Consider the following 24054-nt stretch of genomic DNA (forward strand, 5'->3'; position numbering starts at 1 on the left):
ACACAGACTTGCAGGCGCCGTGTATGAGGACAATCCATAAAAGGTGATGGGTGGCTGTGCCTTATATTTCCTAGGCTCTTCTTAACATATAAAAATCATAGTCAGAATTGTAAGGGATCCTGCATAGCCAGGAAACATGGTTTATGCTTACACTTTTACAATTGGAGCAGGTATTCTGCAAAGTAAAGATGAGGCAACTGAGCTCTATAGACCATGCATTGAATCACTTCTTTCATTCACTCGGTAAATATATATTGGATATAAACAAATATATTGAATAAATACAATATATATTATATAAATATAACATATAAATATATATTGAAATAAATAAAATGCCTTTAGCATTTTCTCTCCTTCTACAGTCTGTGCCGCTGCCCCAGCCATCCCATTTGCACAGACAGTGTGCTCAGTTACCTGCCAGACGTCACTCTCCTCTTCTGGGACAAAAGTAGGTGTGCTAGTACCCCCTTCCCCACTTCCTCTGCCTTGCGGTCCCATCCCAGTCCGGGCCCCTTCTTTTCAGATCTCTTGGGTATCCCACATTTTCCATCCAGATCCGAAGGATACACAGGAAGTCGGGCAAATGCCACGTGAGTTCTCTATATGGTTGTATTGCCATTACAGTTGGCCTACCGAAACGGAAAACAAAGGCACAGCATGTTGGAACTTGGTGGGGTATATATAAACCAGCTAATAATTAGATTGGTGCCCTGACAAGTTCAGTTTTATAGGAAAAAACAAGGCACTATATTGGAAACCCTGGTTATACTAGTCAATATAAAAGTATTCTCACCACGCTTAAAACAATTTTTAGTTCTAAAACTTTGGAGGTGATGGGATTTCATAAATCATTTGAATGAGGGCAGGGACGAACCCGGGCATGACGCACACCCGGTAGTTAGGGGTGGGAAAAGTGCAAATTAAGGCAAGTGTACATTTTAGTAAAAATGTGGCCAAAAATGGGGCTACTATCTAAATCTAAATTAAAAATCATTTTCATTGCTCTTGATTGCAGAAATTGAATTACAACTAGCAAGAGTTACTATCTATCCACGATACAGTGTCTTTTTGGTTTTTCGAGACAGGGTTTCTCTATGTAGTTTTGGTGCCTGTCCTGGATCTCGATCTGTAGACCAGGCTGGCCTCGAACTCACTGCCTCCCTGGTGCAGGAATTAAAGGCATGCGCCACCACCACCTGGCACGATAGTGTAACACATTTCATATCACTTACTTAATCCTTACACATCTTCCCTGGAAACTAGGAATCATTCCATTTTCCCAAGAGGAAATCGTGGTCCTCAAAATGACACAGCTTTCTGGGGTGGGCAGGGCGGATCTTCTGGTCAAGGGACTTGTTGCCGTGCCCGAGTTCCATTCCATCTCGGGAATACACCGGGAAGGACTCCAAGTCACCCTCTGGGCTCCTTTGACCCCTTCGAACTCACACACAAAATACAATGTATCATCTGCAAATCTGCAGTTTGAGACTGTATCCAGAGAAAAGCACACGCGGTTGAGAGCCGTGCAAGGCTGCGATCACTCCACAGGCGGTCTGAAAAAGTGACCTGAGCGTGGTGATAGCTCATACCTGTAAACACAGCACTTGGGAGGCCGATTGCCCCAAATCCTAGATTAGCCACGGGGGACACAGCAAACACCTTGTCTCCAGATCAAAACCAATCTGGCGGCCAATTCTGACACGGAGGAAACTTTTTAAAAACAAAACAAAACAAAACACCACAAACATGGAGTTATTTCAATGTTCACAAGCCCAGACTTTAGTAATCTCATTTTAATGAACCACCACGACCACCGCTTATCCTATTATTCAAGTCAAGTTAATAAGATCCTCCGTGGGCTGTTTCTGATTTTTACAAAACCTGTACGCCCAGAAACGGATCAGGGGCCGCCGCCCCTCCGAAACTGATAGCAAAGGATTTCAGAAGCAACGCTGCTTTCTCCGCACAGCTAGGTGCTCCCACGCGAACCGTTCTCCATCCTCGAGACAAGCACACAGCGGCACGTACCCCGGGTCCAGCCAGCTGAGCAGGGCGCTCGGGCCCGCAGGCACCATGGAGGTCAGGCCTCCGGGGGAGGTCCCGGCGCCCGCGGGCCGCCCGCCGCCCGGCTCGTTTACATTTGAATTTCCCTGAACCGCCGGCGGCGGGAGGCGGCGCGGACCCGCCCCGGAAACCTCGGGCTCTTTTCCCGCCACTTGCAGGCCCGGCCCTGCCAGGGGTTCCCCAGGGGGCCCGCGTGAGATCCGGCGGGCGCTGGGCTCCCGGCTGAGGAAGGAGCAGTTCGGGACGCCCCTCCCCACCACGCCCAAGCCGGAGCGTGAGGCCGACGGTTACCCGAGGGTCGAGATTTTGAATTTCCAGGCCGGGGCTCCCCGCGAGCCGCAGAGGCGCGCCGCCCGCTCGCCATTGGCCGGCGGCGGTCACGTGGGCGGGGCCGCCGCCATGTTGCGGAGCGCGGCCCGTGCCACCTCCGCCCCCCGCCTCTCCCGCCCCCCGGCGCCTCGGCTCCGGCCCGCCTCTCGCCGCCCTCCTTCTCCTCCTTCTCCTCCTCCTTCTCCCAGGCCCGCCCGCCGCTGCGAGCAGCTTGAGAGGAAACAAAGTGCAGCGGGGCGGGAGACTCGCGTCGGCGGCGAAGCTACCCTGACGGCCTGCGGGCTGCCCCGGCCTTCTTCCCGCGCACACGCGCGCGTGCGTTTGCGAGTGGTGCGTGTTCACCCACAAAGGGCGTCTCGCCGGCGATCGGGCTCTCTCCGCGGCCCTCCCGCCTCGCTCTTTGTGCGGTAGCCACCGCCACCGCCACCGCCACCTCCGCCGCCGCCGCCGCCATCCCAGGTGCGCTCGGTCCCCGCCGGCCTGTGGTCTGTCCCTTCGATCCCGCCGCCCGCCATGGCGACCGCGACCCCCGTGCCGCAGCGGGCGGGCAGCCGCGCCAGCGCCCCCTCCACGCCGCTCAGCCCCACGCGCCTGTCGCGGCTGCAGGAGAAAGAGGAGCTGCGCGAGCTCAACGACCGCCTGGCGGTGTACATCGACAAGGTGCGCAGCCTGGAGACGGAGAACAGCGCGCTGCAGCTGCAGGTGACCGAGCGCGAGGAGGTGCGCGGCCGGGAGCTCACCGGGCTCAAGGCTCTCTACGAGACCGAGCTGGCCGACGCACGCCGCGCTCTCGACGACACGGCCCGAGAGCGCGCCAAGCTCCAGATCGAGCTGGGCAAGTTCAAGGCCGAGCACGACCAGCTGCTGCTCAAGTGAGTAAACCGGGCTCGATCGTCGCGCCGCGAGGCTCCCGGGGACGCCATCGGGTGCCCTGCTCCGCGCAGGGACAGCACAGGCCGGGTGCCTCGTCTTTAAACGAAGGGGACAGGGCCCACCGTGTTTTGGAAAGCAGAGGGGACGGAATCGAGTGACGTGGAACTGAACGGGGGTGGGTGGGTATCTTGGAGGGTACTCGAGTTATAGAGACGGGGCGGGGGGTCGTGACGTTTATTATTAGGTGGCTGGGCCAAATGCGGGGCCTGGGGCTTGACCTCGGACCCCAGATCGCTCCCCGCCACCCCATCTGCAGGCCCCGGGTGCGGGGAGCCGGTGCCACTGCGCGCGCTCGAGTGCGCGCCCCGGTTTCCGGCGGGTGGGAGACAAAGCATCTGGTGGGTTTGCTGGGCCGGGGCGGCTGGGCCGGGTGGACTCGCCAATCGCCAGAAGAATGAATGAGTTCTAGGCGGGCGGAGGAAGGGGAGGGACCGGCCCCGAGCGCCCTCGGCTCCCGGGGGTGGATCTTGCTTTGGCGCGCTCGGTCTCGGCCCTGTGACATTTTGCCAGCGAACTGCCCCTGCCCTCAACCGCGCGGGAAGGGCGGGGACTGAGCTGCACGCCTTTGGCCTAAGGCTAGTTGGGTTTCCTAGCTGGGGAGTTGGCTTTGCGGTAGGATGTCCGATGGTGGCGCCCGGGTCCTCGGGTGCTCCCTGCGCACCAGATTGCTTAAATTACTGGGCTTTTCGTAGGCCACGGCCGCCAGACTTTTGAGTCGCGGATCCCCCACCCAGTAAGCAGTAGCGCTCTGTTCCTCGCTTCAGCCCTCCTATAAAGTAATCTTTTTCCTGGAGACTGTGCTGCGCACCCACACCTCGCATACCTGCGGTCTGTGGTGCAGTCATGAGGCCACGGGAGCTGTGTTTGAGTGAGGGAGAGCTTGTGATCCTAATGGGAACTGAGTTTTCAGACCAGGGTACACCTTTGCTGTTCTTTCCTTGATTTTCTGATGGGTAAAATGTGCAACTCATCTGTGTGCAACAAGTGCTGGTGTCACGCTTTAGATGAGAGATTTGCTGAATTTCAGCCTGGAGTTCATGATGTTTTTGCACCGCCAGCAGACTTTTTGGGAGGTGTCTGATTCAGACTTTGACCATTTCCCCGGGATATCTTTCTGTACCGATCTGAATCTCATTTCCCTAACTCGTTACTTACTACCTTATCAGATATTTAAAAATGACTTGTAAAAACGTGTGTGGTAACAATAAAACGATATGTAGGAGGGTTAAGAATGAATATTGACTTCTTTCCGATACAAGACATTCTCCAGGCTGGCCTGCAGCTCTTGGGGTCGGGTGATACTTCCATGGTAACTAGGATTCACGGGCTTACACCCACCTAAAGCATGTCTTTACTGCCTTTCCTCCATTATTACAAGTGTGGGGGTGTTTTGCCCGCATGTATATCTGCACCATGTGTATTCCTGCTGTCGGTAGAGGCCAGGAAGGAGGCTGGAGTTACTGACTGTTCTGAACCACCACGTGGGTTGGGAATGGAACCTGGGTCCACCCCAACAGTATCCAATGCTTCTAACCGCCGGTGCAGGCTCTCTTCAGCGCTATTGGTTTTTTGAGACAGTCTCTGTAGAGTGCAGCACTGTCTGACCTGGACAGACTGGTCTCCAAATCACAGAGATCCCTCTGCCTCTGCCTCCTAACTGGAATTAAAGGCATGCCCAGAGCTCTTTTGTTCGTCCCTTCTTTGAGATGGGTTTTTCAGTTGCTGAAACTGGTTTCCAGCCGTTGTACGTATGCAGATGTCCACCTTACGCTTGCCCAGGGTTGGAACTAAGGCCCAGTGTCCTTCCTTGCAGCCACAACCTTCCGTTTCTGTTTCTGGATTTGCCAACACTTGGATCATCCTTTGAAATAATCATTCATTCACTGATAGATACTGTTTTCTCTTTATTGTCTTGTTTTTGTTTTTTTAAGATGGAACTTTAACTATATAGCCCTGGCTGGCCTTGTTTTTGTTTTTTGTTTTTTTTTTAAGATGGAACTTCAACTATATAGCCTTGGCTGGCCTGTCTTTGCTTCCTCAGTGCCAGGATTAAAGGTGTGCTTCGCCTTCTTCTGATTTTTTTTTTTTTTCTTACTGTATTTCTTCAAACTTTAGATGTCTTACTTGTAAAACTTGGCTGGAGACGTGGCTCAATGGTTAAGAGCACTGGCTTCTCTTCTAGAGGACCTTCGTTCAATTCCCAGCACCCACATGGCAGCTCACAACTGTCTTTAAGTCCAGTTCCAAGGGATCTGATACCCTCACACAGACATACATACAGACAAATTACCAATGTACATGGAAAAAAAAGATTATTATGTGTCTCACTAGAAAGACAAACAAAGCCCGACAGTGGTGGTGTTCACCTTTAATCTCAGCACTGGGGAGGCAGGGGGCAGCCAGATCTCTGTGAGTTTGAGGCCAGCCTGGGCTACAGAGTGAGTTCCAGGACAGGCTCCAAAGCTACACAGAGAAACCTTGTCTCAAAACAAAAAGAAAAAAAAGAAAAACAAAATCAGGACCAGCCCTTATCTTGGACCCATTCTCAATTTCAGAGATGTTAAAATGTTATATAGATCAAACATCTGATATGTACCAGTTATTGTTTTGTGTGTTGAGGTCACAGATTTAAAAAAAAAATCCCTAATGTCCTAATTTTAGGGTGCAGTGGCAGAGAGCACACAGCAAACAAACAATTGTCTTGTGTGGTCTGAGGCATTTTGATGCTGGGGTTCTGATAGTCTTTCCAGATGATACCATTGGAGGTTTGCTACACAGTAAGTAGTTGTACTGCCACCTGGCGGACAGTAGTTGTAAATGTTGTGGATCAGTCACATGTTGGCTTCAGTAGGATTAAAAGGTGAAAAGGACATAGGATTATTTGTGCATTTTAGAGCATATAATTTAGGTGATAACTAATTAAAGGAGACTAAAGTTGAGCCGCAGAGGAATTGTACAGTCAAGACATGCCTATCTGAAAGACAATTTAAAATGTTCTTTGGTGTTAAGTAGGTCTTGGATTTATGTTTTTTTCTGGATTTGTGCTACAGTATATATACAAACATCACAATTTTTGAAAAGTGGTTTCCTTTTATTTGGACTCTGTAGTGTCTTCTACAATTTTTTTGTTTTTTGTTTTTTGTTTTTTGAGACAGGGTTTCTCTGTGTAGCTTTGCACCTTTCCTGGATCTCGCTCTGTAGACCAGGCTGGCCTTGAACTCACAGAGATGAGCCTGCCTCTGCCTCCCCAGTGCTGGGATTAAAGGCGTGTGCCACCACCACCTGGCACGATTTTGTTCTTAAGTTGTTCATTTTCCTTGCTGATTACAAAGTACCTTCATATCTTCGGACTATTTGAAGACATTTAATCACAATCCCTGTTATACAAATCTAACCTCACCCCCAAGACAGGGTTTTCTCCATGTAGCCCTGGTTGTCCTGGGAACTCCTCTGTGGACCAGGCTGGTCTCAAACTCATGATCTGCCTGCCTCTGCCTCCCAAAGTGAGTGCTGGGACTAAAGGTGTGCGCTACCACTGGCTGGCACAAATCTGCATTCTTTTTTGGGGGTGGGGTGGGGGTTGAGACAGTTTCTCGGTGTAGCTTTGTAGCCTGTCCTGGAACTCAACTCTGTAGACCAGGCTGGCCTCCAACTCACAGAGATCCACCTGCCCCTGCATCTCCCCCCTCCCCAATGCTAAAGGGACTAAAGGCATGCCCAGTACAAATCTGTATTCTTACCTTGAACTCTGCTGTTCTTCTTCTTCTTCTTCTTCTTCTTCTTCTTCTTCTTCTTCTTCCTCTTCTTCTTCTTCTTCCTCTTCTTCTTCTTCTTCTTCTTCTTCTTCTTCTTCCTCTTCTTCTTCTTCTTCTTCCTCTTCTTCTTCTTCTTCTTCTTCTTCTTCTTCTTCTTCCTCTTCTTCTTCTTCTTCTTCTTCTTCTTCTTCTTCTTCTTCTTCTTCTTCTTCTTCTTCTTCTTCCTCTCCTTCTCCTCCTCCTCCTCCTCCTCCTCCTCCTCCTCCTTCTTTTTTTTAAATAAAGACAAGGTCTCACTCTTTATCCCTGCCTGGCCTGGGACTCAGAGAGCCTGAGTGCTGAGATTAAAGGTATGCATCAATCACTACATCTTGGGAGCTCTAAGTTTTTGCGATGTCTTGTTGGCAGATACATTGGAGTTTATGATCCAGTTTTCTGGAACATATATTTTCCTTTGGTGTCTTTACTCTGTTGGAGACTGTCTTTTAAGTAACTTATGCAGGAAGGATGGCAGGGAATTGTCTGGGTGTCTGAAGATAACTGTCTCATTTGATCAGTAGTTGGGCAAAATTATTTTAACATTTTTGTCTCAGTGCCTAGAAAGTGTCATTTTCCTGTCTTCTAGTGTTCATTGTTGTGGTGTTTGATGCTAGTATTTCTTGTTGGCTGTCTGTTGTAGTGCGCCACCACAGCCTGGCCCCAGATGTTTCTTAAGTGTGGGTCAAGTTGACAAAAACCAGCCAGCACACTATCTCCTCTGCCTCATTCTTAGAAAACGTGGAAACTTTGTTGCAGTTTCTGAAATTGCCGGTGGACTGGTGTCAGATAGCCTCCTGCATTCTTTCTTTCTTTCTTTTTTTTTTTTTCTCAAGACAGGGTTTCTCAGTGTAGCTTTGAGCCTTTTCTGGAACTCACTTGGTAGCCCAGGCTGGCCTCGAACTCACAGAGATCCACCTGGCTCTGCCTCCCGAGTGCTGGGATTAAAGGCGTGCTCCAACGCCAACGCCGGCCGCCTTGTGCATTCTTGCTGTTCAGTCTTAAGTCCTTCTGGTTCGAAGGCTTGGTTGTCTTATGATGTAGTTCTTAGTTGTACTCAGCTTTCTGTACTCAGTTTTCTCTGTCCTCCTGCTGGGCTACCCCTTCCCCCAGCTGATATGAATTCACAACATGCCCCCACAGTTGGGCATGACACTTCCGCCGAGCTTTTTCCGGTTCGAAATAACCATTTCCGGATCAAAACATCTCCCGTGTCCAAGACCCTGTGGCTTTGCGTGGTTGTGTAAAGGGCGCAGCGCAACCATGTGATCTACGTGCATGCCTGGAGTAGCCACAGAAGTCCATGTACACAGGCGCTGCCCAGCCTTTATAAGCCAGCGCCATGTTCCTCTCTTGACCACGTGTCTTTCCACAGGCCTGTTCACATCTGTCTCTCTTTCCTGTCTTAATAAAACTCTTGTTAGTGGGTTTGTCATGTTTCGTGACATTTCCTCGCAGGGTAAGAGCGCCGCCAAATAACTAACACCAGCCCCGTTGTAGGAACTGGCCGTGTAGCCCAGGTGCTGACATTACAGACAGGCTGCACTCCTTTTTCTTTCTTTCTGGGAAATTACCTTAAGTCCTTGCCAGCTCAATAATGATAGTAATTTAATGGTCTTTTTTGAGATAAGATCTCTCTATATAGCCTTGGCTGACTTTGGTTTTACAGAGATCTGCCTGCCTCTGCTTCCTAAATGCTGGGATCAAAGGTTGTACCATTTCACCCATCTTGTTTTTTTTTTTAGTTTTTAATTTGTGGGTGGGGATTGTGGATGTGCATTCTATTGCTAGTGTAGAGGTCAGAGGACAGTTCTGTGGGCCGTTTACCCTATCTACCTTTCCATGGGTTCTGAAGATCCACTTTGGGCTGCCATGTTTGCTAACAAGATCCTTCATCAACTGAACCAGCCATCCAGCCCTGAAATCACTGTTTTCCTTTTGAGAGAGGGTCTCACTGTCACCTTGGCTGGCCTGGAACTCTATGTAGAAGAGGCTGGCCTCAGACTCGGGGATCCTCTGGCCTCCCAAACACTGGGTGGGATTAAAGGCTTGTGCTACCATACCCAGTATATATACTGTCTTTATTTGTGTCCAGTGAGAGAGATGTTAGTAGAGTAACCCATTATCTTTTAATAAGTTACTTTTAAACAATAAAGGAAGTGTAATTTGGAAAATGAGAAGGAAGGATTGTTTTATTGTTGGTTTGAATTCATTTGGCTCCTGAACTTGTGTAAAAATAATCTGTACATTTTAATGTTGAGGCAGTGTTTATGGAGTAATTACCATTTAGGTAGACATATATTAAGGAAGCAGTTGTAGTGTAGTTTAAAAAACAATCACCTTTTGGTTCCTTAATATAAAACTTAATTTAGACTTGTGTTGTGGGCACCTGTAATAACTGCATTTGGAAAGCTGAGACTGGACGGGTTCAAGTGTGAAGTCAGCCCGAGTTACTGACAGAGACCTTATATCAAAAATCTCCCAAATCAAAAAACCAAAGAACTCTCATACCAAACCAAATCCCAGAAACATTCATGGTAATGTCTTGGTTCTGCTGGAATCTGGTAACTGCTTCCATACCCAGGTCCTCAGGCAGCAGGCTAGTATAGGCTCCAAGACAACATTGCTTGAATTTAGTACAACTGGGACAGGCCTTTAACACATGGACTTTATGGCTAAACCTTTCAAATTGATGTGAAAGTCTAAGGAAGAGGCCCTAAGTAATTAGACTGTCCAGAGAGACCCTTCCATCCTATGCTTGTGAAGGAGGACTGGGGGAAAGATACCTGTTGGAATTATTTATATAATTTAGGATCTAAGATTAGGCAGTCTTTTGGAAGTATGCATAGAATGAAAGGAGAATGAGCCTCAGTCATCAGCTGTGACAGGCACCTAAGAGGAGAACCTCATTATTTCTAGGCTCCAAAGATGGCTACCCACCAGCATTAGCACCCCCCCCCTTTCTTTTAGGTCTGTATGCTAATGAGATCATGCTTTGGCTATCCTACTTGGGGACTTAAAAATATTTTCAGGGCTCAGCAAGTAAAAGGGCTTGCTGCTCAAGTCTGCCCTTAGTTCAGTCCTGGAACCCACAGTAAGAGAGGACCAGCCTCTGCGAGCTGTCTTCTGGCCTCCTCCACACATAGGCTGTGACACATGAGCATCTATGAGCTCATACATACAGTAATGAAATTAAAACTATACAAAAGAAATGAAAAAAAAAAAACTCACAGATAAACACCAAGTAGAACATTGAAATTACCCATCTGTCCCCTAGAATTAAGAGTTCTGAGAACCTGGTGTGGGGTTCATACTTGTAATCCTTGTGCTTAGGTCAAGAAGATAACTTGAGTTCTCAGTCTCCCTTGCAGAGTGAGTACCAGAAAAACAAAACATGGCCAGTGAGATGGCTCAGCAGGTAAAGGCACTTACTTCCTGAGTGATCCCAGAGCACGAGGTAGAAGAGAACAGACTTCAAGTTGTTCCCTGACTTTGTCCCCCTACCCCTTGCCCCAATAAAGCATGCTAAAAGATAGAGACAATAAGATCTGACAGGATGACCTGTACTGGCACCTTCGTCGTTTGCTGTGACCAAAGAAACTTTGCACTGATTGAAGCAGGCCAGAGAGTGCCATGAACTTCCAGGAGCCTCTGGCAAACAGTGTCAGGTTACTGGTTAAATGTTGCCTAATTTGCTGGTTAAGTATTAGCCACTGGGTAAAGGCATGGCAGTTTTACCAATATTTGGTCCTAGCAGTGGCTAAGGTTCTGAAAGTTGGTTTTAATTATTGGGCATTTTTATGTTTAAGGTGCTAACAGAGAGCAAAAACTTTGTCTCCAGTGGAATCAGCATGAATTCATGTCCTTTGTGCTTGGGCCTTGGTCATAAGGCTTTCTCAGTTAATCGGCTTGCTTGGTCTTTTAAAAATGTACTGTTTATGTTGCTTTCAGATCGTTTGGATCTGTTGATATAGATAGAATCAGGGAACTTTTGCTGCTAGATGGAGCATCTGCTCTAATCAGCTGGCTCTGTCGATAGAGGACAGCCTGGGGGGTTTGCGTCTCTGTAATGCTGGATAAAAGGCAGACAGTCACTCCCCTCTCTTCTGGTGCTCAGACTGAACTAGAAGCTTACAGATCCCGTGCTGTAACCTCTGTGATAGCTGATGGCAGGAACCCGGCTCTGAGGTTGCTGTGTCTGGGCTTACTTAGATGAATGGAGGCTGGAGATGCAGTTGTGATTGCTCCAACCAACAGCCTGCCCTGGGTTTACATACTGTGTCTCAGTTAATCGTGGTAGTGCTGATCTGTATGACTTCTGGTTTCCTGACAGGAAGCAGTCTCACAGAGCACGGACATCTGACATTTGGACTAGAAATCTCACACAGGACAGCTGGCTTTCGGGCCCGTAGGGTGCTGCTTTTGGTGATGGTACCAGCTGTGGTTTTCATGGTGTGATTGTGTTCAAGGAAGTAGTTTTGGATTTGTCAGGAGAGCGCAGTGATTGAAATGCTGTTTGAAATACCGAGGGTGTCATGTGCTAATGAGAAGCAGGTGAAGATGGAGCTGGAGAGGTGGCTCAGTGGTTAAGATGTTATATTGCTTCTTCAGAGGACTCAGCACTACTCTTAGTACCCACTTCCGGGGGCTTACAACCACCTGCAACCCCAGCTCCAGGGAATCTGACACCTGGCTTCCATAGACACTCTCACTTCTGTGTCATACTCACAGACACATGCATAATTAAAAAGACATCTTTTAAAGATCATAAAATTAAAAATACTTTTATGTGTATGGGTGTTTTGCTTGCATGTATGTCTGCGTACCACGTGCCTGTCTGTTGCCTGTGGAGGCCAGAATAGGGTATTGGATCTCTAGGACCTAGAGGTATAGATTGCTGTGAGCTGCTGGATGGGTGTTGGAAACCCTGGCCTGAGCCCTGATCCTCTAGAAGAGGAGCTGGTACTCTTAACCACCAAGCCATTGCTCCATTCCCAAACAAAATCAATATTTTTTCTTAAGAAATGGGTGAAAGTAAATTAGTGAGGTTTCTTTTCTCTTTCGTACAAAGCTGCCTTCCTACTTTACTCCATGCCTTAATAATTTAAAAGAAATTAATACCTCTCTAAATCTTTAATCCCCATGATGGGAATGTGCTTCCATTTTGTATTCAGCACACACTGGAACAGACCTCTATGCTAAGTCTTTGCAGCAGGTGGTGGGAACAGAGTAGGACACTGTCCCCATGATCACATTGCTTACAGTCTAGACTGGGAGCCGGAAGGCCAGCACTGCAGTTTGTGATACGTAAGTGCAGTGACTAGTACAAGCACTTAGTGCTGGGACAGCAGCAGCCCCCTGGTGCTCTAGAGAAACATGGCTACCACGTAAGTCTCAGTAGGAGACTGGGGAAGGTGTGATGTCTAAGTATTGAGTGGTAAGGACGAGTTCATTTCTCAATAGAAAAAAATTAGGATGCAATTGCCCAAAGTACCAGGAATTCATATAACTAGAGGTGTATGAGTTGAGAGGATTGCCTCTGAGTCCTGAGACCTTAGAAGAGTGACATGGAGGGAAGGACACGAAAATGGCCCCTGGCCCCACAATTGTCAGGAGGAGAGCAGGTGGATCTGAGAGACCGTGGGTGGGCATAGGGTTTAGGGAGGAGTCTAGGGTGACCACTCTTGAAGAGGTCACGACACCAGGGTTGACAGGGCTGGCGAGGGAAGGAGCTGTTCTGAAGGATCTGGGTCTGGGTAGTGATACAGTAGTGGAGCTTGTTGGACTTTGAGCTGAGCTCTTTAGAGATCTGAGATCCTGGAGGTGAGGTAGAAGCCGGGAAAGACTCAATGGAGATGACCTATAATAATCAGAGGAAAAGTTGTCATCGAACAAGATTGGGGGTGGGGTGGGGGAGGCCTAAAAGCATCTGTTTTCTCCGGTGCCTGAGATGGCTTTTGTTGTGGGGAGGGCCTGGTGTCAGTGAAATGCAGTGAAGCAAAGCCGCTAGTGCATTCAGGCCGGTGAGAGGACAGGGCCATGGTTTAAGCCGCAAGAATGTAGGCAGCAGAGGGAGGAAGAGGCCTTGCTGTGTTGGTGCCTGAACCAGAGCCTTGTACACGGTGGGGCAAGGACTGTGTGGGAGAGGCCTGCATTATATGATGTGGGGGGGGGGGGGCAGCACAGGGTTTCTCTGTGTAGACAAGGCTGGCCTCAAACTCAGAGACCCCCTGCTTACCTGCCTCTACCTCCCAAGTGCTGGGATTCAAGATGTGCACTGTGACTTTATGTGTGGGTGCTCTTGTCTGTGCATGCACTGGCAGAGACCAAAGAAAAAGACTTGAGGTGTCCTGCCCTATATCTGTTCCCTCTTACTCCTTTGGAGACATTCTTTGAACCTGGAGCTAGGCTGGTGGCTAGCAAGCCCAGTGACCCCTCACCCTGTCTGCCCATCCCCACAGGGCTGAGGTTACAGGTGTGTGCTGGCATCTGAACTCTCACACCAGGCACCCTTACCCACTGATTCATCTCTCCAACCCTCGGGAGACCTTCGTTTTTGTTTTTATTTAGTGTATGAATGCTTTATTGCATGTGTGTCTGTGTACCACATATGTGCCTGGTGCCTTCGGCCTCCAGAAGAGGGTGTCATGTCCCTTGGGTTATAGATGGCTGTGAGCTGCCGTCTGTGGGTGCTGGCTGGCATTGATCCCAAGTCCTCTTGAAGAGGGCAGCGAGCACACTTGAAATGGTCTTGAGCAGACTGGGACTTGCTGTGCTTGCTCTGCCTAAGTGAGGTTCTGCCTGTGGTGGACTGGTTCCATGCAGTGTGTCTGTTTCCCAGTTTGCGTCTGTTTATCTGGTACATATCTGACTTGATGTCTCAACACAAAAGTCATTCTGAAAGCTTTCCTTTACCACGTTCCTCACACAGGGTCCCGCTTCTGGTGCCCTTTGGGCTTCTTTCGCCTTTCACAGTTCCCGCTCATGCGGTTCAGTGTTGATCTAGTTAGGGGAGTCTTCCCTGACTTCTTATTCAGACATGTGATGTGTGCTTGGAAAACAAGCCACCGTGACCGTCCAGGAGTGTTCGTATGTGTGTGTGCACATGTGTGTGAGTGTAATGTAAGATTACCTTCATTTTCACTTCTGCTCTTTACATCCACGTGTGGGTTGCATTATTGACGGGTGTGTGTGCACGCAGGCGCACATGCTATGCAGTGGCGTTGCTCTGCTGTTCTGCTTTCCAGCCTGCTGTCCATAGACTTAGATTTTGGTAGGTCCGTTGGATCATCATTTATGAAGGTTGCTCGCATGACTGGTAGAGAAATGATTTTATGTATTAGTATAGTTGGCTGTAAACCAGTGAGATTCAACTGAAAACACAAAAATTGCATCTATACTAAACATGTAAGGACTCTCACCCTTATTCACCAAATATAGTAGTCCAGTGGTTCTCAGCCTTCCTAATGCTGCGACCCCTACCATAAAATTATTTTGATTCTATTTCATAACTAATTTTGCTACTGTTGTGAATCATAATGTGAATACCTTTTTTTTTTTTTTGGTAGTTGTAGGAGACTCAAGGGGTCATAACCCACAGGTTGAGAAAGAACTATAGTGGGACTATTTCCTGGCCTTCATAAGGTCAGAGGTAATTTAGAGGTGATTTAAAGTAGAGATGTAACATAGAATATATATATATATATATATATATATATATATATATATATATATATATATATATATATATATACACATAAAACATGGTTCTTTAGAAGGGAGTTATTGGCTTTGGTTATTTGTATAGGGGGTCCTGGACTGATCTCTTACTGATACTGAGGAGAGAAATGTTCTGGAGTCCAGCTCCAGTCTTCCGTAGTCTTTTCCTCACTCTAATGTGATGTGTTGGAATTGGCTTGCTCTTTACTGCCTTCTGCACGTTCATCAGTGGACAGTTATTCCACCATTAGTGACCTTAGCAGCTCTGCGCGTGCCTAGTGTTACAAGAATTGGGTATTATGTGTATTGCACTTACTTTAATTGCAGGGAAGTTCTTAGTTTTCCTCAAGAGAAACAATGTGGCTCATGTCCTGTTCACCTGCCCACTACTAAAAATGATCAGTAACATTGGAGTCAACACATGTTATCAGGAAACTTGAGCCTATTAGGAAATAAGATTATTTGGTTTTAGGAAAGCAGACTTGTTTATTTTGGGAACCTGGTCTTTGTGTCTAGTTGGCCTTGAACTTGGAGCAGTCCTGCTTCAGCCTCCTGAGTGCAGAATTCTAGGCCTGACTGGGAATGAAGGTTATTCTAGGCATAAGGTTTTTTTTGTAAAAGATAATAAAGACATGTAGATTCTGAGCTCTGATTATGAATAAATCCCCAGAACATTATTTGTTGTGAGTAGATTCGCCAGTGTTGAGTTGCAGGCTCCTGGATAGCAATTTAGAAGAACCTTAAGGTGAATTGGAATAGAAACAGCCGAGAATGCTAGGCCAAATCGGCTTGGTTCTCTATGTACAGTGTACAGAGATTTAAACATTCTCTTTTTGTGTACTGCTTAGTGTGGTGGTGTACACCTTTTAATTCCAGTACTGGGGGTGGGGTGGGGGAGGAGACACAGGCAAGCAGTTTTTGAGTTCAAGTACAGCCTGGTTTACAAAGGGAGTTCAGGATAGTCGGGGCTACACAGAGAAACCCTGCAAAATAACGAGAAATTCTTGTTTGTGATAATTAGAAATAATGATTTTGTATAGAATGATTTGGATTATGGCTACAAGTGAAAAGTTATATGTTTCCTTCTTATCCTCCAGAATTGCAGAATTGTTGAGTAAGTATAGACCTATAATGATGTTTTTCTCAATTAGCAAACATTTTTTTAACACAATTTTTAAATTTATCGAGACAGGGTTCTCTGTGCAACAGTCCTAGCTGTCCTGGATCTTGCTTTGTAGACCAGGCTAGCCTTGAACTCACAGAGATTCATTCACCTGCCTCTGCCTCCCCAAGTGCTGGGATTAAAGGCAAGCCCCACCATTGCCCTGTAGTAGGTCCTGGACTTACTTCTTCCTTCCTTCCTTCCTTCCTTCCTTCCTCTCCTCTCCTCTCCTCTCCTCTCCTCTCCTCTCCTCTTCTCCCTCCTCCTCCTCCTCCTCCTCCTCCTCCTCCTCCTCCTCCTCCTCCTTCTCTTCTTTCTACAGGCCAGCCTTCTTTTTAACCTGTGTTAGTTTGCTGAATCTGCCAGAACGCTGGGATTGTACACACACCACCACCACATAAAGTCGTACTACCTTACGCTGGTCTTGAACTTGCCACTTTCTTCTCTGCCTCACTCTGTTGAATATTAATGTTATATGTATGTGTGTTTCTTTTTGCATGCGTGTGGAAGCCAGAGGCTAACCTCCAGTGTCTTAACTCAGGAGCTGTCCCTGGTGTTTTGTTTTGGTTTTTCAAGGCAGGGTTTCTCTGTGTAGTTTTGGTACCTGTCCTGGATCTTGCTCTAGACCAGGCTGGCCTCGAACTCACAGAGATCCGCCTGCCTCTGCCTCCCAAGTTCTGAGATTAAAAGCTTGCACCACCCCTGGCTGGCGTCCCTGATGTTTTTGAGACAGGGTCTCATTGGGATCTGAGGTTTGCCAGATAGGCTAGGCTACCTGACTAGTGAACCCCAAGGATCTTGTCTCCAGCACTGGGATTAGAAGTAACTCACTAGCCCTTTAATGTAACTTTTACACAATCTTTTTGTGTGTGGAAAATCAAATGACAAAAACACAAATACTTGGAAAAATAAAACTGAAACTTGTGGAAAAGAAGAGGATCCCAAGGAAAGCATTTTTCTAGGTCTTGGCCTAAAGGTGAATACAGATTCTTTACCCATAGCCACACTGGATGATTTAGAAATTCTTCATTCTTTGTAGTGTGCTACTGGCCAAACGAGGAATTTCCCCTGGGTGAGTGTTTCTGTCAGGTGTGACACAAGACAGGAATGTGTTAATAGAAGGGCAGTCATTTCCTGACACCCAGCTAAAGCTCTTCTGTCATGAGCTCTAATTGAGGTCATTTAAATGGGGCACGAAGGACTGTACTATGTACATAGTTCAGGCTGACTTTGAACTCCGGATTCTCCAGTCTCGGTGTTCTGAGTGCTGGATTGTAGGTGAGTGCTACCCACTACATCTTGTTCCTAGAGTTTGGCCTGTTGGTTTGTTTGTTTGTTCATTTCATACAAATCTTGAGTCTCCTTTTAATTGGTTTATCTTAATTTTTCAAGTGTTTATTGCTATGGTTGCGTATGGCTAAACATACCCATGACCCCAGCATTTAGGAGGTAGAGGCAGGAGGATTAGGAGTTAAGGCCAGACTTTTTCCTATATATAGGGTTAAAGGCTAGCCTGACTGTACTCATAATAGGAAGTGTCAAGAATGTCTTTGATCCCAGCACTTGGGAGGCAGGTGGATCTTTGAGTTGAGGCCAGCCTGGTCTACAGAGCCAGTTCCAGAACAGTCAAGGCTATGCAAAAAAAACTCCTGTCTAAAATAAAACAAAAAACCGGGCTGAAGAGATGGCTCAGAGGTTAAGAGCACTGACTGTTCTTCTAGAGGTCCTGAGTTCAATTCCTGGCACGCACATGGTGGTTCACAACCATCTATAATGAGATCTGGTGCCCTCTTCTGGTGTGCAAGGATACATGGAGGCAGAATGTTGTATATATAATAAATAAATCTTTAAACACCCTCCCAAAACCTTAAAAAAACCAAAAAGAGGAAAAAAGAAACCAATATATGTTAATATATTAAACCAATATGTAACATTAATATATAGGAGGGAAATATTTACTGATAGGATAGGCTTACTAGTTCACTTTCAGGTGGCTATTGTCAGATACAGGCCTTGAGTGATTTTCTAAAGACCTTTATTCAGGGGTGTGTCTGCCTGTCTGTCTGTCTGTCTGCCTGTCTGTCTGTAACCCTGGCTGGCCTGGGACTCATTTGCTATATAGATTAGGCTGGTTTCCGTCTCCTGAATGCTGGATTAAAGATGTGTGCCCAGCTCTATTGAACATTTATTTCCGGTAGTGCTGTAACTTGGTTTTAAATTGGAAAGACTGGTCTAGAGTAGGGTATACCTGGGGACATGTAGGGCATGTAGCCAGGGTGGTGATGGTCAAACACACAGTTCCAGAGCCCATTGTATCTGATGCTGAAGCCTGGGTTTACATGATGATCTGAAAACACGTCAAGGCTAAATAACTCACCAACACACCCTAAACACCCACAGGTACAGAGTTGGGTGTGCACTGATTGAGAGGTAGTCTGTAGAGGTAGACTTTGGCTCCCTCTCCTTTATCCGTGGCCCTATGACGGCAGCCATGTTTTCGGTGTTCATGTTGTGGACTGAAGCAGGAGACAGGCCGTGTGTGAACAGAGAACAGGGAAGCTCGAGGCAGTGGTGTACCAGATGGTTGGGGGCTGTTAGGAAGTCCTGAGTAACTAGCCACTTGTACAAACCTGGAGAGTGGGGCATGGCCTTGGCAGTGCTAGTTATGTTGGGAAAGGACAGCTACATCCTGTTACTGTGAGCCAACAATTGCTAGCTGGTTGTTTCTTTAATGACAAGGTTAGACCTAGTTGAACTCTTGGGGTGCAAATTCTTCGTCAGGATAGAGTGCCAACTACATTGCATAAAACTGCTTAGCTCTTGGATGCAGTTAGTTGGTTTTGGTTCCTGTATAAAGTGTCTGAAGGAATGTTTTATGACTTGTTTTCAGTAGTGTGCATATTTGTAACATTAGATTCATGTACTGAATTTAATTGAAAACTTTACGATCTTTCTGGAGGTAGAAATAGTTGAGTTAGGCTGATCAATAGCACTGAACAAATCAAAAAGAGTTAGAAACCTGTGACAAGATTATGTTCAGATTGTTAACTCACTTGGCTGAATGGCCTCCGTATGCCCTTGGCATTGGCCACTCATCTGACATAAAACTCCCTAATGGCTCTTATCTGGAGATGGGTGTAATCTTGAATGTTTTCATGATTCATCGACTTCGGCAGGGTCAGAGGGAGAACATTTAAAAGTGAATTTCAGAGACGATAAAAAGATTGCAGTTGTGTGTGTGTGTTTAAGTTTTTTTTTCGAGACAGGGTTTCTCTGTGTAGTTTTGGTTCCTGTCCTGGATCTCGCTCTGTAGCCCAGGCTGGCCTTGAACTCACAGAGATCCTCCTGCCTCTGCCTCCCGAGTGCTGGGATTAAAGGCGTGCACCACCGCCACCGCCAGCTGTATGTGTTTTTTGAGACTAGAGTCAGTCGCTCTCGCTCTTCCCTTTAAAAGACATTTTATAACCGGGCGGTGGTGGTGCACACCTTTAATCCCAGCACTCAGGAGGCAGATCCAGGTGGATCTCTGAGTTCGAGGCCAGCCTGGGCTACCAAGTGAGTTCCAGGAAAGGCACAAAGCTACACAGAGAAAAACCCTGTCTCCAAAAACCCAAAAAAAAAAAAAAAAAAAAGACATTTTATGCAGAATGAAAGACTTGGGAAGGTGTTATTTTGGTTCTGTTATTGCACTCTGGGCTTTGTGTATGACAGGCATCTGTTCTATTACTGAATACTCCACAGCTTCGGATTCATTCATTTAACATTTAGCAAGACCATCGTTATCTACAGGTTTTCTGTATAGGGAATTCAGCAAGTACAAGAGACGTTTCCCTTCTTTGAGTCTAAGTCTCTTGAGAGGCAGCTAAGGATCCCACAGTACTGGGATCTGTGGCCTCAAAGTTACATCAATGTGCCTCCTATGTAGAGGGGGCAGTGGGCTCTCTTCATCAGACTTTGTGGAGGCATCCACATTTCACTCTTAATGTTGTGGCCTGAAGGAGGAGGGAGAATACCGCATGAACACAGAACGTTTGTGGGTGTTGAAGGTGCTCGGGTGTTGGGAGATTTTGATCAAACTCCTGCCAATAAAGTTAAACTTTGAATCAGGGCAGAGCCAGCGACCAGCTGACTGAAATTGGCCACAATACAGAAGACGCATAGGAAGGAAGGGGTGGGGACTTGAGTTTGGCACTCCCCTTTTGATTCTGAGACAGGGGAGAGAGGCATCTCCAGTCAAAAAGCAGTGTCAGTTGCTCCTCAGCCTCTCAGCTAGCAGGTTTTCACCCCAGCCTTTGACTCCTGCATCTTATTGATAAATAGAATGATAGATCATTAATTTAAATCTACATAGCAGGGTGCAGCAGAGCCAGAGCTGTGGGACCCTGCCAGGCCATGGCCTCAGTGGCCAGCAGGGTGCTGACCGTGGGGCCCCACAGATGATAATTAAAATAGAAGTAGATTAGTGTGCAGCTGCTAAGCCTACAGAAATCCATCACTTGGCATGTAAGGACAGCTGCAGGGAATGTCTGCCACCAGCTTCTGTTGCAGGCACACCTACAAGTCCATCTCATTCTTTTACTAAAGCACCAGACAGCTACATTCATAAGCCAGATCCACTCTACCTAACTTGATGTTTTAGGTAGCATATATTAAACGTTCAGTAACGTTTGCTCAGTTAAATGAATAGGTCCCCACGTTTAGGAACTCGACTGAGCCCTCTCTGTTCTAACTCCGGTACCTGTGCATAAGTGGCTGATGCAGGAGCCCTCCTTCAGTTGAGGTCCAATACAATGCCTGTTGTCTTTCTTCAAGAGAAGGCCATGGTGGCTTGTAGGGCATATCTTGATTGATTGGGTCTCAGAGTAAGTTTGGTCCTGGAACCAAAGGATCATCACTTCACACTGATCTTTGTGAGTTTTCTTTTATGTACATGGGTGTTTGTTTACCTGCTGTAGTCTCTAAGTCTGTACACCATCTGTGTGCAGTGCCCTTGGAGGCCAGAAGAGGGTGCCAGATCCCCAGGACTGGAGTTCTAGACTTGTCTGAGCCACTGTGTGGGTGCTGGGAATAGAGCCTACATCCTCTGGAAAGGCAGCCAGTGCTTCCAACCTCTCAGCCACAAGAAGATACTAAAGGGCTTCTTGCGAGGCCTTTTACTTTTGGAATGATAAAATCCTTTTTTTCCTTTTGGCAGGGTTTCACTATGTGGCCCTGGCTGTCCTAGAATTCACTGTATAGACCAGGCTGGCCTCAAACTCACAGAGATCCACCTTTCTCTGCCCAGTGCTGGGATTAAAGGCATGTGCGACCCCCCCACCCCCCCCCCCCCAGCTAGAAACATGCTTACATTTGTACAAAAAGCTAACTTTGCATGTCCATACTCAAGAAGAAAAAGAATTGATTTTTAAACACTTGCCTTTTCTCTAAGAGTACATACAAAACCTATAATAGCTCTTTCCAGAGAAACTCAATTGGCAATTTCTTTAACAATGTGTACATTAGAAAACTATGATTAAAAATATGAAAAGTTAAATTCTCCAAAGAAATTAGTAATAATTATTTCATAGGCTCCATTCTAGGAAAACCCGCACACACTGTACACAGACATGTACTATAGTATTTCTAAGCAAGTACCCAAGAAAGGCAGGAGTTCCCAAGGGGGAACTTGAGGACTGGTCTAGTCTATCTGTTTTAAGAAACTACCCCACTCAACAACTACTGTAGGAGACTGCTTACACCTGATTGCACTACAAGCATTAAGTTGTAGTCTGACTCTGAAAACCAGTGAGTTTTTTGACCAGTCAGATTTCCTCCATCATTTGGCTAACAAAGATGATTCAGAGGGTAAAGGCACTTGCTGCCAAGCCTGACAACCTGAGTTCAATCCCTAGGACCCACATAAGTAAGTAAAAAACAGACTTGACAAAGTTGTTCTCTGACCTCCATGTGCACACTGGCATGTGTACACACACACACACACACACACACACACACACACACACACACAGAGAGAGAGAGAGAGAGAGAGAGAGAGAGAGAGAGAGAGAGAAATGTCATTTCTTTGATTTAAAAAAAAAAAAAGAGAGCCAGGCTGTGGTGGCAGACACCATTAATCCCAGCATTCAAAAGGCAGAGGCAGGAGGATCTCTGAGTTTGAGGCCAGCCTGGGCTACAGAATGAGTTCCAGGACAGCCAGGGCTACACGGAGAAACCCCGACTTTGAGAATATATTTAGAGAGGACGATGAAAATGAGCTTGTTTCTCTGGTTTGTGGTGTGCCTGGTTTGCTGATCATGTGAGTGTTGGAGCCCTGTTGCAGCACAATGGGGCAGTGTATACTTGATAGAATATCAGTCTTTAAGTGACTAAGAGCTCAGCCTTTAGTGGACAGACACCATCAGCATTTCCTTAATTGTTCCATTCCATGTCTTTCTTGGTTTTATTTTTTGTGGGAGAAATGACTAGTCACTTACATACACTACTCCACACTAGCTTTTGGCTCTTCCTGTTTTCTACGTCCATAAAGTCTTGCATCTTACACCTAGTGTGACAAGGAGTTCTGAGCCCTGCATTTGTCAGTCATACATCAGTGCAGTGAGTCCATGAAGAATGACACCATGTATGGACTGCTGTGTATAGTGCATGGCCCACACAGAAGCACACTGTGCTGGGTCATTTAGACACTAGGCCTTGCCGCTGTAGTTCCTGTAATTAATGTGTCAGTAGCTCTTGTAAGTATTAGTAAACTTTATAAACTGTGATTAAAATCTTTTTAGATTTGTTTGCCTGCACGTATGTCAGTTCACATAAATGCCTGGTGCCCCAGAAGAGGGGCCTGGAACTGGAGTTACATAGTTAGGGAGTCAGGCTGGGCACATGGAGGTGATGGGAATAGAATCTGGGTTCTCCGCAAGAGGATCAAGTGCTCTTACCTCCAGAACCACCTCCAACTTCTAAAATATGATTTTTTTTTTAAGGGCTGGGAATATAGCTTAGTTGATAGTTCTTGCCTAGCATGTATGAAACCTTGGGTTCTGTTCTCAGCACACAGTAAACTGGGTATGACTGTGTCTGTAAACCTAGCACTTATAGGTGTAGACAGGAGGATCTGATTTCAGGGTTGTCTCTCCGTGACTATGTAGTGAGTTCCAGGGCGATGGGCTACATGAAACATGTCTCAAAAGTGTGATTTTCTGTAGATCCTAGGTATGCATGATATGCACTCAGCTCCGGCCCCTTTCTAGTCGAATACAATTGTGGCTCATTCACAGGCTTCTACATGGGATTCCTGTGGAGACAGACCCAGGGCTTGAATGAGTTCATCAAGGTTGGACTCCTGTAGAAAAGAGGTGTGTGGATGTCTGTGTCTGAGAATGTGTATGTGCAGTTTGGATGCAGGTGCCCACATGGTCTAGAAGAGGGTATCACATCCTTTGCAGTGGGGGCTATGTTTGGTATTCAGATTCTGGAGCTCCTGATTGAGTAGCAAGTGAACTTAACCATCTTTCCAGCATAAACGGAAGATTGTTACGTGTTTCATTCATTCATCCATTCATCCATTCATCTCCCCCCCCCCCCCCACAAGGTTTCTCTATGTAGCTTTGAGCCTGTCTTGGATCTCGCTCTGTAGACCAGGCTGGCCTGGAACTAACTCACAGAGAGTGCTGGGATTAAAGGCATGGGCCACTACTGCCGGGCTTCATTCCAATTTTAAACAGTTGCTTTGTCCTTTCTAGACTAGTTTTCAGCTAAAGCCTGGCATCTCATGGCCTTAAAGCACACAGGACTTAGCAGAAAAGAATGAGAATGTGTGGACTGTATCTGTCATACTGCAGTGGGTAAGGGAGTCTTCTCCTTAAATTATGCTTTCTTACCATTGAGTCAATTTATTTTTCATTTTATTTTAATATTAGCAGTACTCCAGTTTTAATTAAGAGCAAGTATTCAGAATCTTGATAGTGAAGGCTTTCTTGTGTAATTCATGCTAAAGATTTATTTTAATGGCAAACATTGTGTCCTTTAAAATGTAATTGTTCACATAATTATTCTGTG

At 46.6% G+C, this 24054-nt stretch overlaps 1 protein-coding gene across 1 annotated transcript in view; it reads left to right on the top strand.

Moving 5' to 3' along the window:
- Nucleotides 1–2534: 2534 nt before the first annotated feature.
- The window catches only part of Lmnb1 (lamin B1), a 46747-nt gene continuing 25227 nt past the window's right edge, over nt 2535–24054 (top strand). The window contains exon 1 of the mRNA XM_036205285.1: nt 2535–3269. Within this exon, the coding sequence (XP_036061178.1) occupies nt 2911–3269 (359 nt within the window). The 5' untranslated portion in view covers nt 2535–2910. The remainder of the gene's footprint in view (nt 3270–24054) is intronic.

This window comes from Onychomys torridus, chromosome 13, assembly GCF_903995425.1.
Source record: "Onychomys torridus chromosome 13, mOncTor1.1, whole genome shotgun sequence".
NCBI classification, from domain to species: domain Eukaryota; kingdom Metazoa; phylum Chordata; class Mammalia; order Rodentia; family Cricetidae; genus Onychomys; species Onychomys torridus.